General features: G+C 43.7%; 1 protein-coding gene across 1 annotated transcript in view; it reads left to right on the forward strand.

Moving 5' to 3' along the window:
- The window catches only part of LOC308676096 (aldehyde dehydrogenase family 16 member A1-like), a 55,068-nt gene that overhangs the window by 22,297 nt on the left and 15,731 nt on the right, over nt 1–17,040 (forward strand). Inside the window, exons 11-16 of the mRNA XM_081341820.1 lie at nt 4,574–4,710; nt 6,485–6,590; nt 6,668–6,834; nt 9,484–9,651; nt 14,882–15,086; nt 16,801–16,986. Coding sequence (XP_081197946.1) covers nt 4,574–4,710; nt 6,485–6,590; nt 6,668–6,834; nt 9,484–9,651; nt 14,882–15,086; nt 16,801–16,986 — 969 coding nt within the window. The remainder of the gene's footprint in view (nt 1–4,573; nt 4,711–6,484; nt 6,591–6,667; nt 6,835–9,483; nt 9,652–14,881; nt 15,087–16,800; nt 16,987–17,040) is intronic.

Raw genomic sequence — 17,040 nt, forward strand, 5'->3', positions numbered from 1 at the left:
TAGATAGATAGATAGATAGATAGATAGATAGATAGATAGATAGATGATAGATAGATAGATGATAGATAGATAGATAAGGTGCATAGACAGACAGACAGATAGATGAAGCAAGGGAGAAAGAGAAAAAAGAGAAGAAAGAAAGAAAGAAAAAAGAAAGAAAGAAAGAGAAAGAAAGAAAGAAAGAAAGAAAGAAAGAAAGAAAGAAAGAAAGAAAGAAAAAGAAAGAAAGAGAGACAGCACTGAGCCAATGCAAGGAGCTGTTCCCTCTTCAGGTAACTATGTCTGGCCATATGCTAGATTTCTTTTAAACTAGTTTTAATCCATCTTTCTTTCCCTCACCTGCTATTTTCAGACACGTTAGACCTCTCTTGCTTTAATTGTTAATGTAATTGTTTTAATACCCACTGACCCTGAGACCATGTTGAATTGGAAATTCTGAGGCATTTGGTGGAAGGCACCTTGGTAGATGAGGCCGCCATTCTGAACTTAGCTTGTGACCATTTAAACATGGGCAACGTTAACAATATCCTACCTTTTCTCCATTCTTTCTGCCTCTCTTTGTCTTCTCTCTTCCCTCTATGTACTTTTGGATTGTAACTTCTGTAAGCTCCTGAAGGCTGGCAGGTTGAAGAAAGCTGTAGTAAATGGTGGGGGTCAAAAGTAGGGCTTTGAAAATGCTTCAGACCTCATGCAAAAGTTCTCCTGTTCCTTTACAAGTTTCTGTGCCTGCCTGAGAAATGATATGGCTGTTTTAAAAGTCATATTAAGTTGAATAAATAGATGTCTTAAAGTAGCAACATTTAGGTTTGCAGATAGAAGACTGAAAAAAGATTAGTGCTATGCTAGGTTTGACGTTTGCTGATTATTATGTCTATATAAAGTATTAGGAAGGAATGCCAATAAATACCCTTCCTCAAAATGTTAAAGCAGCCCCATCCTCCAAAAGATTCCATGTGCTTGTTCCCAAATTTTCCCACATACGTGTGTAGGCATTTTTATTTTGCTGATAACTGATAGACATACACAGATAGACAATTGGGGAAAAGCTCTGAAATACAGGTAGTCCTCAACTTACAATAGTTCATTTAGTGACTGTTCAAAGTTACAACGGCATTGGCAAAAGTGACCTGACCGTTTTCCACATTTACGACCGTTGCAGCATCCCTGTGGTCATGTGATCAAAATTAAACTAAAAAATTAACTAAAAAATCTTTCAAAGATCCTGGAGCACTGGGGAACTACCAGAGGACTGGAAAAGAACTAATGTAGTTCCCATCTTCAAAAAAAAAGGGGGAGGGGGAATGAATCCAGAAAACTACAGGCCTATCAGCCTGACCTCAATACCTGGGAAGATTCTGGAAAAGATAATCAAACAACGAATCAGCGAACACCTCCTAGAGGCAAACAAAGTCATTACCAAAAGCCAACATGGGTTTGTCAAAAACAGATCATGCCAGACAAATCTTATTGCATTCTTTGACCAAGTGACAAAATTAGTGGACCAGAGGAATGCTGTGGATATAATTTACTTGGACTTCAGTAAGGCATTTGATAAGGTAGATCACAACCTACTACTTGATAAGATAGAAAAATGTGGGTTAGACAGCATCACCACCAATCAACTGAACATTCAAATTGACTGGCACTGATGGTTGACACGGATTGCTGCCAGCATCCTAGGTATCAACCAGGTACCTCCTTAAAATGTAAGATGTTCCAAGTAGCGCAGTTTTTTGTAGCGTTGCTGGAGTTATTGCAGAAAGCTGCAGTTTCTTGATGTATTTTGCAAAGTTTTTGGACATAGTTCCCAGTGCCCCGATGACAATGGGTATCACTGTTACACGTTTCATCCATAATCGCGCAGTTTCGATGGCCAGGTCGCGATATTTTGTAATTTTTCCCAGTTCTTTTTCTTTGACTGTGGCATCTTCTGGTATAGCGATATCAATCAGCTGTATGCTTTGGTTCTCTACAACTGCGATATCTGGCGTGTTGTGTTCCAAATGGCGATCTGTCTGCATTCGAAAGTCCCACAAGATCTTCACCCTCTCATTCTCCATTATTATTATTATTGTTGTTAAATTCAGAGGCTTGAAAACTGACTCATATATATGACAGTTGCATTGGGGCAGGGGTAGGCAATCTTGGCTCTTTTATGCTGGCTCAGGAATTCTGGGAGTTGAAGTCCACGAGTCATAAAAGAGCCAAGGTTGCCTACCCCTGGCCTAGGCTGCTTTATGACTCATGGACTTCTTGCAACTCCCAGAATTCCTGAGCCAGCCATGCTGAGGGGAAAGGGGGAGGTTTTCAAGCTCAGCCATGCTGGCTCAGGAATTCTGGAAGTTGAAGTCCACGAGTCATAAAAGAGCCAACGTTGCCTACCCCTGCATTAGGGGAATCAGGGTTCACGTGATCCCCTTTTGTGACCTTCTGCCAAGCAAAGTCAATGGGGAAGCCAGATTTACTTACCAACCAGGTTGCTAACGTAACAACTGCAATGATTCATTTATCTTCTGTGGCAAGACAGGTCGTAAAATGGGGCAAAATTCATTTAACAAACGTCTCGCTTAGCAACAGAAATTTTGGGCTTAACTCTGGTCGTACGTTGAGGCCTGCCTCTAGTCACTCCCTGCCTTTCAGAGGATGTGGCTGGTTTTTTTTAAAGCATTAAGGGAGGATGCTTTGCTTACTGCAGTGTGCAAAGCATCCCTCCTGAACCCTTTGCACAGTTGTTAGGTTCATAATAGTTGTTACTCTCTTCCATCCTTGGCATCCATCCAAGGAAGTTATGCCGTGATGAACTAACAGGGGGCCCTCTCGCGACACCAAATTGTGATTGAAAGAGAGAAAGAGCTTGATCTTGTCCAGGACTTTTAATACAGCAGGGTGAATTAAATAGAGGGGGGGGAACCCACAGTAAATCTTACGTTAGCAAAGTTTAACAAATTTGTGCCTAATATAAAGAAGATACTTAAGTGCACTACGTAATGGGAAAGTGGCTTTAGATAATAAGGGTGCAGTGAGCGGTGATACCGATGATCACATGCATGGAGAAGGGCCTCCTGTTCCCCACCCACTGCCTTTTTTGGGGTATAAGAGATGGACATTTAGCTTTGTTTCTTCATTTTGTAACAACGGGTAGTTCTCGACTTAACGACTGAATTGTTTGGAGTTACACAGGCCAACGTGGGGGCTACTTGCGACCTGGGTTTAAAATCCCAATGGTTGCTCCCCCTCCACACTCATGTGACCAGACCTCAGGTACTCAGCAACCACGCTGCATTTATTGCTGTTTATATAGCATCCCATAAGAAAGAATTGAGGCCTTTGAACTATGGTGCTGGAGAAGACTCCTGCGAGTCCCTTGGACTGCAAGGTGATCAGATCGGTCAGTCCTAGAGATCAACCCCGACTGCTCTTTAGAAGGCCAGATCCTGAAGCTAAAACTCAAATACTTTGGCCACCTAATGAGAAGGAAGGACTCACTACAGAAGAACCTAATGCTGGGAAAGGTTGAGGGCAAGAGAAGAAGGGGATGACAGAGAATGAGGTGGCTGGATGGAGTCACTGAAGCAGTAGGCGTGAGCTTAAATGGACTCCAGAAGATGGTAGAGGACAGGAAGGGAGGAACGTTGTCCATGGGGTCACGATGAGTCGGACACAACTTCGCAAATAGCATCCCAGAACTGGGCACCGTGTTTTATGGTGGTTTCGCCGAAAACCAGCCGGCAATTACTGTCACTTTTCAGCAAAACCAGAGCCGTAACGAAACATTACTTCATTGGATGCCTGCAGCATTTCTTTTACGACTGAAGCAGTTGCAAAATTTATAGCTATCATGACCACTCCATTACAGTTTGAAATCGAGGACCACCTTTATAACAAACCTGCTTTAACTGTACAGGCAGTCCTCGACAGCTGCTAAGTGAGTTTTGCCTATTTTATGACCGATCTTGGCACAGTTGTTAAATGAATCACTGCAGTTGTTTACGTTAGTAACACGTTTGTTAAGCGAATCTGGCTTTCCCATTGACTTTGCTTTTTAGAAGGTCATAAAAGGGGACCACCTGTCCCTTGGTCACTGCAACAGTTATAAACCTGAGTCAGCTGCCAACTGTCTGAATTTTGATCACGTGACCATGGGGATGCTGCAATGGTTATTAAGTCTGAAAAATGACTATAGGTCACTTTTTTCATTGCCGTTGTACCTTCGAACAATCAATAAATGAACTGCTGTAAGTTGACTACCTGTATGCTACATCTTTGTCTACGTTCCCTGTATTTTCCATTCCACCAGATTTTGGTTATTGTGGTGAAGGGACTCTGGAGTCTTCCAGGATATTTTTGTGGCCTTGGGGGCTCCAGGTTGCTCATTCCCAGCCTAAAAAAAATTGAAGGAAGTGCTGCTTTTCAACCTACACAAAATGTTTAAATTGAACTATTCATACTAATCTGCTGTGTCTGCCATGCAACAGCTTCTGCTTTTCTCAGCCAAACTTTGCTTCCTTGGCAGAGTTTATGAGGTAATGAATTCTCATCTTTTGTAAATGATCTAAGGCATTTTCTTTTCCAGATCTTTGGACCTGTTCTGGTATCCCTGACTTTCCGGACAACCAAGGAAGCGGTGGCTTTGGGGAACAGCACACCTCATGGACTGGCTGCTAGTGTGTGGACCGAAATTCTTTCCTTAGCACTCGAAGTTGCCCACAGGTACCACTATAAGTGCAGCCTGATCTTCGTTAAGGTGTCCTGATCTCTTATCTGGATCCTTGCTCCATCTGGATTCTACCATTCAGTTCCCAATCACAGAAATCTAAATCATTGTTTCCCCCCCCCCCCGTACAAGTAGCCCTCGACTTACAACAGTTCATTTAGTGAATGTTCAAAGTTACAACAGCACTGAAAAGAGAGTGACTTACAATCATTTTTCACAGTTCGCCTTTGCAGCATCCCCATGGACATGTGATCCAAATTCAGACGTTTGGCAACCGGTTCATGCTTGTGACTTATTGCTGTGTCCCAGGATTATCAGATCGCTTTTACACAAACTTTTGACAAGCAAAGTCAACAGGGAAGCCATATTTACTTAACCAACCGGGTTACGAACTTACCGGCTGCAGGGATTCCCTTGGCAACTGTGGCAAGAAAGGTCACAAAATGGGGCGAAACTCACTTAACAAAGGTCTTACTTAACAACAGAAACGTTGGGCTCAATTGTGGTTGTAAGCCAAGGACTACCTGTAATACAAGAGCTTCAGTATCCAATAAGGCCAGAAATGTTCATCCCAGGGAAGCAGCTGTGATTCTACAGAAAATTGCCAATCCCCTAAGCTTTCTTAAATGTAACCCCCTTGTAGGATCAGGTGACTGAATGCTGAGATGGAAGACTCAAATCACCCATCATGATGTTTCTGAATGTGTCCTCCTATTTCAGGGCTTTTCAACCAGTGGTACGGGTACCACCTGTGGTACATTGGCACCTGGCAGGTGGTACGCGACCATCCTAGAAAAGTGGTGGCGGGGGAGGGGAATGAGATGAGCCGGTGGCAGCATCGCACAAGCCTGAGCGAGAGATGGCTGGAGTTGCAGGGCTGTCAGGGCTCAGCAGAAGCGCCAGGATCAGCGCCAGGCTCCAGCTGGAACTCGGTGCTGATCCTGGCGCTTCTACTGAGCCCAGAAGAAGCGCCAATCAGCTGGAATGTTGCAGCATCCCCACGGTCATGTGATTTACATTCAGATGCTTGGCAACTGATTCATATTTATGATGGTCATAATGTCCCAGGGTCATGTGAAGTGACCAAAACCTGGTGCAACCACCCAGCAGAGGGGGGGAAATAAAAACCAAACACACCCCACCCCACCCCTGCTGCCAATTCTCAACAGAAATGCTCACAACAATGAAAACCTTGGACAGGAGGAACAGCGCTGCCTGGCGGGCAGGCAGGTGTCTTGCTCGGCTGCGGCTTGGGGGGCCCTTTTTTCGGTGCCATTGTAACTTCGAACAGTCACTTAGCGAACTGTTGTAAGCTGAGGACTAACTGTATTTCATCACTTTTTTCCTTTTTTTTGTTTTTTTTTGGTCATCACGTTTTTGACACCTTGCTAGGCGACTGGTGGTACTCAGATGTTGCCATATCCTAAAAGTGGTACAATGGGTGAAAAGGTTGAAAAGCCCTGTCCTATTTCATTTCCTGAAAGTATCACATCAAAAGGTTCCAAATCAGAATATTCCCCACTAGGCTAATTTTATTTATTTTTACTTGTATGGCATGTTTTATAAAAAGGCAGCTTTCACCTACACATGTGTGTATAAGCTGAAGCAGTCCAGTTGGTTCTACTGTGCAGGCTTGTAACACCTTCAAGGACATTGGGTATCTGTCCGCAAGTGTCTCCCAAGAATACAGAAAGAGCAAAAGTGTTTAACTTTTTGTGTCGTGATACTTGATATTTCACACCCTCTTTTTTTTTCCTTCTGTATTCTTAGTTTGCAGGTTGGAACAGTCTGGATCAACAGCCACAATATGTTAGATGCCGCAGCTGCCTTTGGAGGGTACAAGGAAAGTGGCCATGGACGGAACGGAGGCAAAGAGGTTAGTGAGGAAGTAGCTGGCTGACGGGAGGGATCCCAGCACATCTCCAAGTTTCATTCTGAATTCTTTCTGTCCAGGCACTTTATGAATATGTGAGACCAATCTGGGAACTTCAACCGCGCATTTGTAGTGTGGACCTGAATTACAAAATCTTTGCTACCTCACCAAACAGTGATCTCCCAGTGATTCCTGGGGATAAGACTCCGTGCTCTCTAGTTTCTGAGCTGAATGAAGACATTCCAAGGTAAGAATAAGTATGAAAGTGTCTGATTTTCTCAGAAAACGACGTCACACACTTTGTAGCAAGGATTTTTTTTAAAAAAAGAGAGAGAATCGGACTTGATGGTGTTACTCAGCTACAGTATCTCAGAACAGAATGGTACAACTCACCGTGGCATTCACATAGTTCCTTTTATAATAATAATAATAATAATAATAATAATAATAATAATAATAATAATAATAATAATAATAATAATAATAACAACAACAACAACAACAACAACAACACAAAGCTAGACGTGAGCAACAACAACAACAACAACACAAAGCTAGACATGAGCGAGTTGCTAAACTAATCCACTGGGCATTGTGTAAAAAATACGACTTGCCTGTGTCCGAAAAGTCGTGGGAACATAGGGTGGAAAAAGTTGTCGAGAATGAGAGGGTGAAGATCTTGTGGGACTTCCGAATACAGACAGATCGCCATTTGGAACACAACATGCCAGATATCACAGTTGTAGAGAACCGAAGCATACAGTTGATTGATATCGCTGTACCAGGAGATGCCAGAGTCGAAGAAAAAGAACTGGAAAAAATTACGAAATACTGTGACCTGGCCATCGAAACTGCGCGATTATGGATGAAACATGTAACAGTGATACCCATTGTCAGGGGTAGGCAGCCTCGGCTCTTTTATGACTCATGGACTTCAACTCCCAAAATTCCTGAGCCAGGCTGGCTCAGGAATTCTGGGAGTTGAAGTCCATGAGTCATAAAAGAGCCGAGGTTGCCTATCCCTGCCTATTGTCATCGGGGCACTGGGAACTATGTCCAAAAACTTTGCAAAACACATCAAGAAATTGCAGCTTCCTGCAATAACTCCAGCAGAGCTACAAAAAACTGCGCTACTCGGAACATCTTTCATTTTAAGCAGATACCTGGTTGATACCTAGGATGCTGGCAGCAACCCGTGTCAACCATTAGTGCCAGTCAATTTGAGTGTTCAGTTGACTGAGTTTCATGTTTTATGAATAAAAGTTTTATAATAATAATCTTTATTGACACTTTAAATGTACACCAATTGGCATACATCAAAATGAAATTTCATGGCATACAGCTCTCAAAGGGTCACCATCTCCGATATACACTCCTTGTTCGTGGCCAGCTCAAGTTTCAGATCATCCATTTTTGTTTTTGTTGACTATGTTTTCATCAAAATTATTTTAGCTGTTGTATCAAAGGAAATCATTTCTATGACTACCAAAGTATTTTGTAATGCTTTGATGATGATTAATAAAAAGAACTAATCCCATAGTGAATTATCCTGCGGCAAGTTGTTACACAGGGTAGCCCCTGAACACTCCTGTCAAAAGCCTTGTATTGTGGGGAATGTTAAAAGGGTGGCTAAACTAATGAGCGTATGTGCTAATTTGATGTTTGCATATTATTATTATCAGATGTATATTTTGCCTAGTTTTTTTATACAGCTCATGGTGGTGTGCATTGGGCTCCTGCCTTTTATTTTCTCACAGCAACAACTTTGGTAGGTAGATTGGGCTGAGAGAAGAAGTACATGCCTCTGGGAGGACTAGAACTCACAGTTTCCAGGTGATTGGCTCAGCTTTCATGTCAAATGTGGGACTAGAACTCACAGTCTCTTGGCTTCTAGTCTAACACCTTAAACACTACAATAAAGATGTCAGTCCCCCCCTTTATCTCTAGGGTACACTTTTATGGGGAATGCTATGGATAAAATGACCATAGCATTTTATCCAGAATTGCTGAAGCTTTACAACCGTGCAAAAACCTGGGATATGTATCCTAATTCACTTTTCAGCAAGAATGGAAATTTACAATGAGGCTTAAGAAAAAAAAACAGGAAAGGATCTTTACCGTTGAGTTTTGTTTAAGATGGAGCCATTTCCTAGTTTTGGAGTGCAGCTCATTAATGAGTTTTTGAAAAGTGGTTAGGATCAAGGGTTCACCAGCATTTAAACCTGAGTATCTATTCTGATTCATTGCCCAACGCCTAATCCTTCTTCCAAAGTTCAATGTACAGAGTTCCCCTACCTTCAGCTAAACTCTAAAAACAATAATGGGGCCCAGGTCAATAAGTAAGCTTGGTGAGGGAGCAGGGATTTGAACCTTGGAGTGAGTATGAATGTGAACCATCCCTATGATCAATAAGAGGGCTGGTTTCTCTCACGCCCGGCAACGATACGGTGCATTTCAGCATAGGTAGACAGCCTTTCCCTTCTTATTAAATAATCAGGATTCATAGGCCTCGTTGGTACCTCAGTCTTGAGGAAATAGGGGATTTTTGTAGCCTTTGAATATAAAGAACTAACCTTAATAGAAGGACTATGTCTAATATCCAGACATTTTCACTTACCAAACCCCTTTGCAGCTTACTGCGTTCTAGAGAATCTCGTCCTTGGGAAGTCTCCACCTATCTGTAAAATCCATGCACCCAGAGTTTGTTGCTTTTCTTTTGAAATGGATTCAAAAGAACAAGAGGCAAAGGCTCTATTATAGTCCGTCCTCCCTTCCTTCCTTCCTTCCTTCCTTCCTTCCTTCCTTCCTTCCTTCCTTCCTTCCTTCCTTCCTTCCTTCCTTCCTTCTCTCCCTCCCTCCCTCCCTCCCTCCCTCCCTCCCTCCCTCTCACCCGCAGTGTGGACCGAACCTACAAGCTGTACTACGGTGGTGCTCAGAAGAGGCCAGATTCCTTGAGTTCCCGAGCCATCCTTGATCACGCGGGCAAAGCGATAGCCTGTGTGGCCGATGGGAATGTGAAAGACATCCATAATGCAGTGGAAGCCGCTCACAAAGCAGCCCCTGGGTGAGTCCTGACCTTTCATTTAGCTTACCATCTAACCCAGGGACTTGGGGGTTCTTCTCTGATTGTAAGCTACCATACATACAAGCAGCCCTTGCTTAATGACCAGTTGCTTAGCGACCATTTGAAATTACAGCGCGCCCCCCCACCACCCAAAAGGTACTTATGACTTGGTTCCAGAATTAAATAGCTATGCGTGCATACACACAGAGAGAGAGAGAGAGAGAGAGAGAGAGAGAATGTGCATCACATGATCACATTTGGCAACCAGCTTGCATTTTCGGTAGTTTGCAGCGTCCCATGGTCACATGACCACAATTTCCAGGAGTTTTTGCCCATTTCCAGCATTTACTTCCGGTTTTCTGCAAGAAATGACCATTGGGTAAAACAGATTTAATTAATGACTACTGTGTTCACTTAAGGACCATGGCATTCACTTAATAACTGCCACGAGAAAAATATAAAATCTGGTGTGACCTGCTTAACCACTGCCACGACTTATGACTTTAATTCCAAATTCAGTAAGTTGAGGACTATCTATAGACAGAGGTGTCTGTGGTTTATCGGCACACTCACAGCTGCATACTTCAAGACAAGCTCCCTACAATGTTCCATGTTCTGTGTTAATTAACATTTTGTTTTGCCTTAATAGTTAAATTAAGGGCTCTGTTCTGGGCCCAGTGCTCTTCAACATCTTCATCAATGATTTGGATGAGGGGATAGATGGGGAACTCATCAAATTTGCAGACAACACCAAGCTGGCAGGAATAGCCAGAAGACAGGCTTAAGATACAGGAGGATCTTGACAGACTTGAACATTGGGCGCTATCTAACAAAATGAAATTCAATGGTGAAAAAAGTAAGGTTCTACATTTAGGCAAGAAAAACCAAATGCACAGGTCTAGTATAGGTCAGGGGTAGGCAACCTTGGCTCTTTTATGACTCGTGGACTTCAACTCCCAGAATTCCTGAGCCACTATAGCTGGCTCAGGAATTCTGGGAGTTGAAGTCCACGAGTCATAAAAGAGCCAAGGTTGCCTACCCCTGGTATAGGTGGTACCTTGCTCAATAGTAATAACTGTGAGAGGGATCTTGGAGTCCTAGTGGACAATTACTTAAATATGAGCTAGCAGTGTGCTGCAGCTGCCAAAAAAGTCAACACAATGCTAGGCTGCATTAACAGAGGAATAGAATCAAGATCACATGAAGTGTTAATACCACTTTACAATGCCTTGGTAAGGCCACACTTGGAATACTGCATCCAGTTTTGGTCACCACGATGTAAAAAAGATGTCGAGACTCTAGAAAGGGTACAGAGAAGAGCAACAAAGATGATTGGGGGACTGGAGGCTAAAACATATAGGGAACGGTTGCTGGAATTGGGTATGTGTAGTTTAACGAAGAGAAGGGTGAGGGGTGACATGATAGCAGTGTTCCAATATCTCAGGGGTTGCCACAAAGAAGAGGGAGTCAACCTCTTCTCCAAAGTGGCCGAAGGCAGGACAAGAAGGAACGGATGGAAACTAATCAAGGAGAGAAGCAACCTAGAACTAAGGAGAAATTTCCTGACAATTAGAACAATTAATCAGTGGAACAATCTGCCTCCAGAAGCTGTGAATGCTCCAACACTGGAAGTTTTTAAGAAGAGACTGGACAGCCATTTGTCTGAAATGGTATAGGGTTTCCTGCCTGAGCAGGGGGTTGGACTAGATGACCTCCAAGGTCCCTTCCAACTTTGTTGTTATTGTTGTTGTTGTTGTTGTTATATAGCTCCACAAAATTAGAAGAGATTTTTCTGGGTAGTGTTTCTCGAACTTGGCAATTTTAAAATTTATAGACTTCAACTCCCAGAATTCCTCAGCCAGCATTACTGGCTGTGGAATTCTGGGAGTTGAAGTCCACTCACCTTAAACTTGCCAAGTTTGAGAAACAATGTGTAGAGTGTCCAGTGCAGCGCTCCTGTTTAGTGTAAGGAATAAAGTTATATCTCAGAAAATCTTGAGCCCAAGGGAGGGGGAAATTATATCAAAAATTCCACAAGGATTTAAAACTGGGATTTGTTACACATGCCAAATAATATCTTTGGATAGTTATCATGTAAACAGATTACATTGAATTAGAAGCATTGCCAGATGTTTCATTTATGAATCGATGTGTATAAATTAATTTGGTTTATAGGAGCAGTGGTCTAAAGCTTGGCCAATTTTTTTTTCAAGACCCACCAGCAGAGGACACTAGATGCTAACTAATCCTCTAATACACGTGGTCCTTGATTTATGACCACAATTGAGCCCAATTTTTTTTGTTACTAAGCAAGACAATTATTAGGTGAATTTTACCCCATTTTTTTTACTTTTCTTGCCACAGTTGTTAAGTGGATCACTGCGGTTGTTAAGTTAGTAACACAGTTGTTAAGTGGATCCAGCTTCCCTAGTTTTCCCCTTGCTTGTCAGAAGGTCGCAACAGGTGATCACATGACCCCGGGATGCTGCAACTGTCATAAATAGGAACCAGTTGCCAATCCTCTGAATTTTAATCACGTGATCACAGGGATGCTGCAATAGTCATTAGTGCGAAAACCGGTCATAAGTCACTTTTTCCAGTGCCATTGTAACTTTGAATGGTCACCAAATGAACTGCTGTAAGTCGAGGACTATCCGTGCGTTTCCTTCCTTATGTCCTGCAGACTGCTACTTGAGCACACATTTGTGATGGGTTCTGATTTTTTTTAACCCAAGTACAATTTCATCATCTGAATCCTGACAGAGTGAAAGGGATGGGTGGTGGACGTTTGGAAATGTTACTTGTATATTTTGGCAAAAGTGCTATTTTATTTTGCTGCTTTCTTGTGCAATACGCTAGAGAGACTTTCAGCTTCTGGGTGTGATTTTTTTCCCCTTCCAAATATCTTCCATGCTTGCCTCGATATATCTGTCCTTTAATGCAGAACCCTGAAGATGTACTTTTGCCTTTTGGTGAGCCAAATCATTGGCTCCAGCCTAGCTTTCCCCAACTATCTGAGGGGAATGAGATTCAAAATTCATGCACATCTGGAAGGCATCCAGATTAGAGAAGGGTGTCCGGGTTTCAAGCAAAGATCTGCTCCAGCTGTGGTGCCAGAGAATCTGCAAATGCAATGCAGTTGGATGGGATGCTTATCGCTTGGTCGTTCATGGCCTGGTGGGTCTAGGACAGTGGTAGAAACCTATGGCACGCGTGCCAGAGGTGGCATTCAGAGCCCCCTCTGTGGGTGCACGCGCCATCGCCCCATCTCCCCCCGGGGCCCCCTCCTCGCCAGCAGCCCCCCCCCGGAGGAGAGTCACCCCCAAGCACAGCCCGCGCAGAGCAGAGCAGCCAAGAACATGGCAGCTGGGCAGCGGGGACAAGACTCCGCCCTCATGCCCCATCGTGCGCAGTTGATGGTGCGGGGCATGGGCAGAGGGCGTGGCCGATCTGCGGTGGGCTGTGGAGGTGGTGAGTGGCCCTGTGGGGGGTGGGGAGGCAGAGCAGGCAGGATGGGGTGGGGGCAGTTTTGGGGCACTCAGTCTCTAAAAGGTTCGCCATCACTGGTCTAGGACAACTCACCATGGCCAACTCGTCACAGGACAAGTTGATATTGAAAAAAATACTGAAATAGAACCATTAAAGAAAGGATGCCAGAGGAGGGACAAAATGAAAGCTGAATGACAAAAAATAAAATAATGTTTAATTATTGTAAAGAATTAAATTGAATTGTTGAATTGACTCGCGGCGAGTTCTCCTACAGTGAGTTGACCGTGGCAACTTGACCACAGGAAGTTGGCTGCGGCGAGTTGTCTCATTCCGTGCCCTGGATGTCTCCTGTCTGGACTGTTGCAATTGCTCTAGGTGGGGCTACCCTGGAACAGTAACCAGAAGGCGCAGAAGGCAACCACATGAGCAATCTTGGGCACCCAAAGAATGGTGCTGCGCAAGGTTCATTGGGTGCCAATTTGCTTCCAGGTGCAGTTCAAAGTACCGGTTATGACCTTTAAAGCCCTACTTGGACGGGTCCATATTACCTATGGAACCGTCTTTTTCTCCATTACATCAGCCCATTCTCCCCAGTCAGGCAGCAAAGGTACAGTATGCTGTGCACCCCATCAGCTGAAGAATTTCAACTGGCGGGGTCCAGGAGGAGAGTCTTCTCTGCCATTCCCCCCAACATATGGATACCCCCCCCTCCTTTCTTTCTAGAAAGATGTGAAAACATGTCTCTTCCACCTCGCTTGGGGCTCACAGAGGAGCACACAGCCATGGGGTTGACCAAGTGGCCTTGAATGTCCTCTGCCCAGCCTTAATTAACCTTTAACCTTTAAATTTTTTAACGTTCTTGCTTCTTGCAAATTTTATATGCTCTTTTTAGATTTTAATAGTTCACTTGTACACTGCCCCGAGACCCGCTCTGAGCGACCATGGACGGTTTCAAAATTTGACAAATAAATAAATTGATACAGATCCGTGTTTCCCAGACATGGCAGCTTTAAGATGTATGGCCTTCAACTATCAGAATTCCCCAGCTTGCGGTTCCCTCTTTGCTTAGCTCTAGGTTTGCTCTTGCTACTGCTAAAGTAGCAAACGTTACTCTTACTCCTGGAGTTTGCATTTAGAAAAGGCTGGTTTTAGTTCACATGTCCTGAAAATGATTCCTAGGGTAGCAAATTGGCCGAATTGATTGGTTGATTGACATTCCCTTGCCTTTTTCTGCTTTTGGGGGCGGTTCACTTAGCTGCTGTGGAAGTTGGCATAAAGTAAGGAGTCCCTTGCGGATTTTACTCTGCTGGTCGTTCCCAATTCTAGAGGGCAGCGCTCATCTCCATTTCAAGACCATTGAGCCAGCACTGTCCGAAGACATTTCCACGATCATGTCGACCACATGACGTCACGGAGTACTGTTACCTTCCTACTGTAGTGGTACCTATTCATCTACTCATATTTGCATGTTTTCAAATTGCTAGGTTGGCAGGAGCTGAGGTGAGGACAGGAGCTCACCCTGCCACATGGCGCTTGGGTCTTGAACCTGGGCTGCTAGCTTTCCAGCTGACAAGCCCAGCTTCTTAACTGCTGAGCCACCGCGCTGCCCCAAAGTTGGCATTCTGGGCTAAATATCTTTTTTTCTTGTTGCAATAAAGTTGGTTATACATCCTCAAGAAGGGTTTTTCTATGAACGACGTTGCTAGCTTTCCTTTCTAACTTTGGGTTGGTCTCATGACAGATGGGCAAAGAAAACGGCACATGCCCGGGCACAGATCTTGTACTACCTGGCTGAAAACCTGGAACTCCGTCGAGCTGAGATTGCATCACAGCTGGAATCATTAATGGGTATAGAAAAAGAGAAAGCTTTGATGGAGGTGGATAATAGTGTGCGGCGACTATTTTATTGGGCAGCTTACTCTGACAAATGTGGTGGAGTTGTGCAGGTGAGAATAGCAAGGCCTTGTCCTTAGATACATACAGTTTGCACTCTGTAACTGTTGATGGATGGAATGTGGCTGAATGTATGGAAGGATCTGAGATGTGTGCCCAAGAATTAGCTTTGTGAGCAGAAGGCATTGGGTTCAACCCCAGCTATAAAAAAATAACAAACAGGTATTTTTGCTCAAGATTCTAGAATTAACTTTCTCCAACTTTGGTGCCATTCAGATATGTGGAATTCGATCCACAGAAGCCGCAGCAATGGCTATCCTGGCTAAGGATTTCTGGGACACGGTCCCTATATCTGAAGAATGCAAAAGTGAAGACAGTTGTGAAAGTTAATGCCAGTCAGAGTTGCCGATAATGGTAGTAGGTAGGCAAGTCGATCAATCTATGAATCGTATCACCTGAGTCATATAACCTTCCAGAACAATTCTGGGAAATCTAATCAAAGTTCCTGGAAAGTGTTGTCTTTAATTTATATGATTCTATTCCTGTAACGGAATGAGCCCCCCCCCCACATGCCTAGGGAATAATCGGGAGGAGCCTGCAACCGAATAATGGACAAGGAAAGAAACTTAGAAAAGATCTGCCATAAATAATTAGGCTTAAAAAAAAAGTTGGGAGAATTGTACTTTCAGGCTTGCAAGGTTGTGTTAATGTAGCCTTGCAATAAAGTACAATTAGCTCATCCTGTTACATTTTCTGTCTGGTCTTCTTGGCAGGTTGACAGTTTCCCTCTTTACATCGTAGGTATTCTTAAAAGTACTGAAAAATAGTGGCTCCACATGAAGACACTCCTCTTGCAGAGTGCCCTGTATTTGCATGTGAACACCAGCAAAGAGGTGACCTTGCTGGGGGCAATTGCCACCATAGAGGACTTTCCCAAGCTAAAATGCCCCAAAGGACACACTCAGGTCATGTAGAGGCTTCTATGCATACCCTAGGCAGGGCTAAGACTCCCCTCTGCAGATAATGGCCCCACTGACTGAGGGTATGTAGGAATATGCTTGGGAGACAGGAGGAAGAGCTACAGACTAGGCAATATTAGATAAGAGGCAGCTGAGTCCACAGAAGCAATGAGAGGGTGAGGCAAACATCTCAGAAGGGACCCTCCCGAGGTTCTTCAATCTGACAGGTAAGCAGAGAGAGATGGATTCTCAGACTGGAAGGAGTCTGGGAATGTAACTTTATTATACAGTCATAGCTAGTACTTTGGGTGTGCTTCTTGTTTGGCCTGCCTTGCAAGATTAACATTGGGGCTGCAGGGGTCTGGTGACTCTCTTTTGGATTTGGAAGTCCTCATAAGAAAATAAAATAAAAATGTGTATGAAAATGAAATGAATCAAAGAACTAGCAATAGCACTTATACTTATATACCACTTCACAGTGCTTTATACCCTTCTCTAAGGGGTCTACAGAGTCAACATATTTCTTTCTCCCAACAACCTGGGTCCTCATTTTACCAAACTGGGAAGGATGGAATGCTTGAGCCGGCCAGGATCGAACTGCTGGCAGTAAGCAGAGTTAGCCTGCAATACTGCATTCTAACCACTGCGCCACCAAGGCTCTTCCATATAGATATTTCAGCAGATTGATTTGGAAAGGAAATGGAGGCCGGCAATTAGAAGCTTTCAGGTGAGGATTTTGTTAATGGAAGAACTTTTATTCTCTTTATAAACTTTGAAATTTTTTTGCTTGTGCCTTTTTCTGCTACAGGAAACCACTCTATACGGTGCCTGCATTCACTTTCGAGAACCTCTTGGTGTCGTGGGAATTGCCTGTCCAGACGATTACCCCCTCCTCAGTTTTGTCAGCTTGTTTGCTGCAGCAATTACACGTGGCAACTGCATTGTGATTATTCCCAGTGAGCGATACCCTTTGCCTGCCCTGGACTTGATTCAGGTATTTTCTGAATGTTTCTGACCTATTTTGAAGATCATTAAAAAAGGCATGAAT

This window comes from Vipera berus (assembly GCF_964194415.1).
Source record: "Vipera berus genome assembly, chromosome: W".
Classification (NCBI taxonomy): Eukaryota; Metazoa; Chordata; class Lepidosauria; order Squamata; family Viperidae; genus Vipera; species Vipera berus.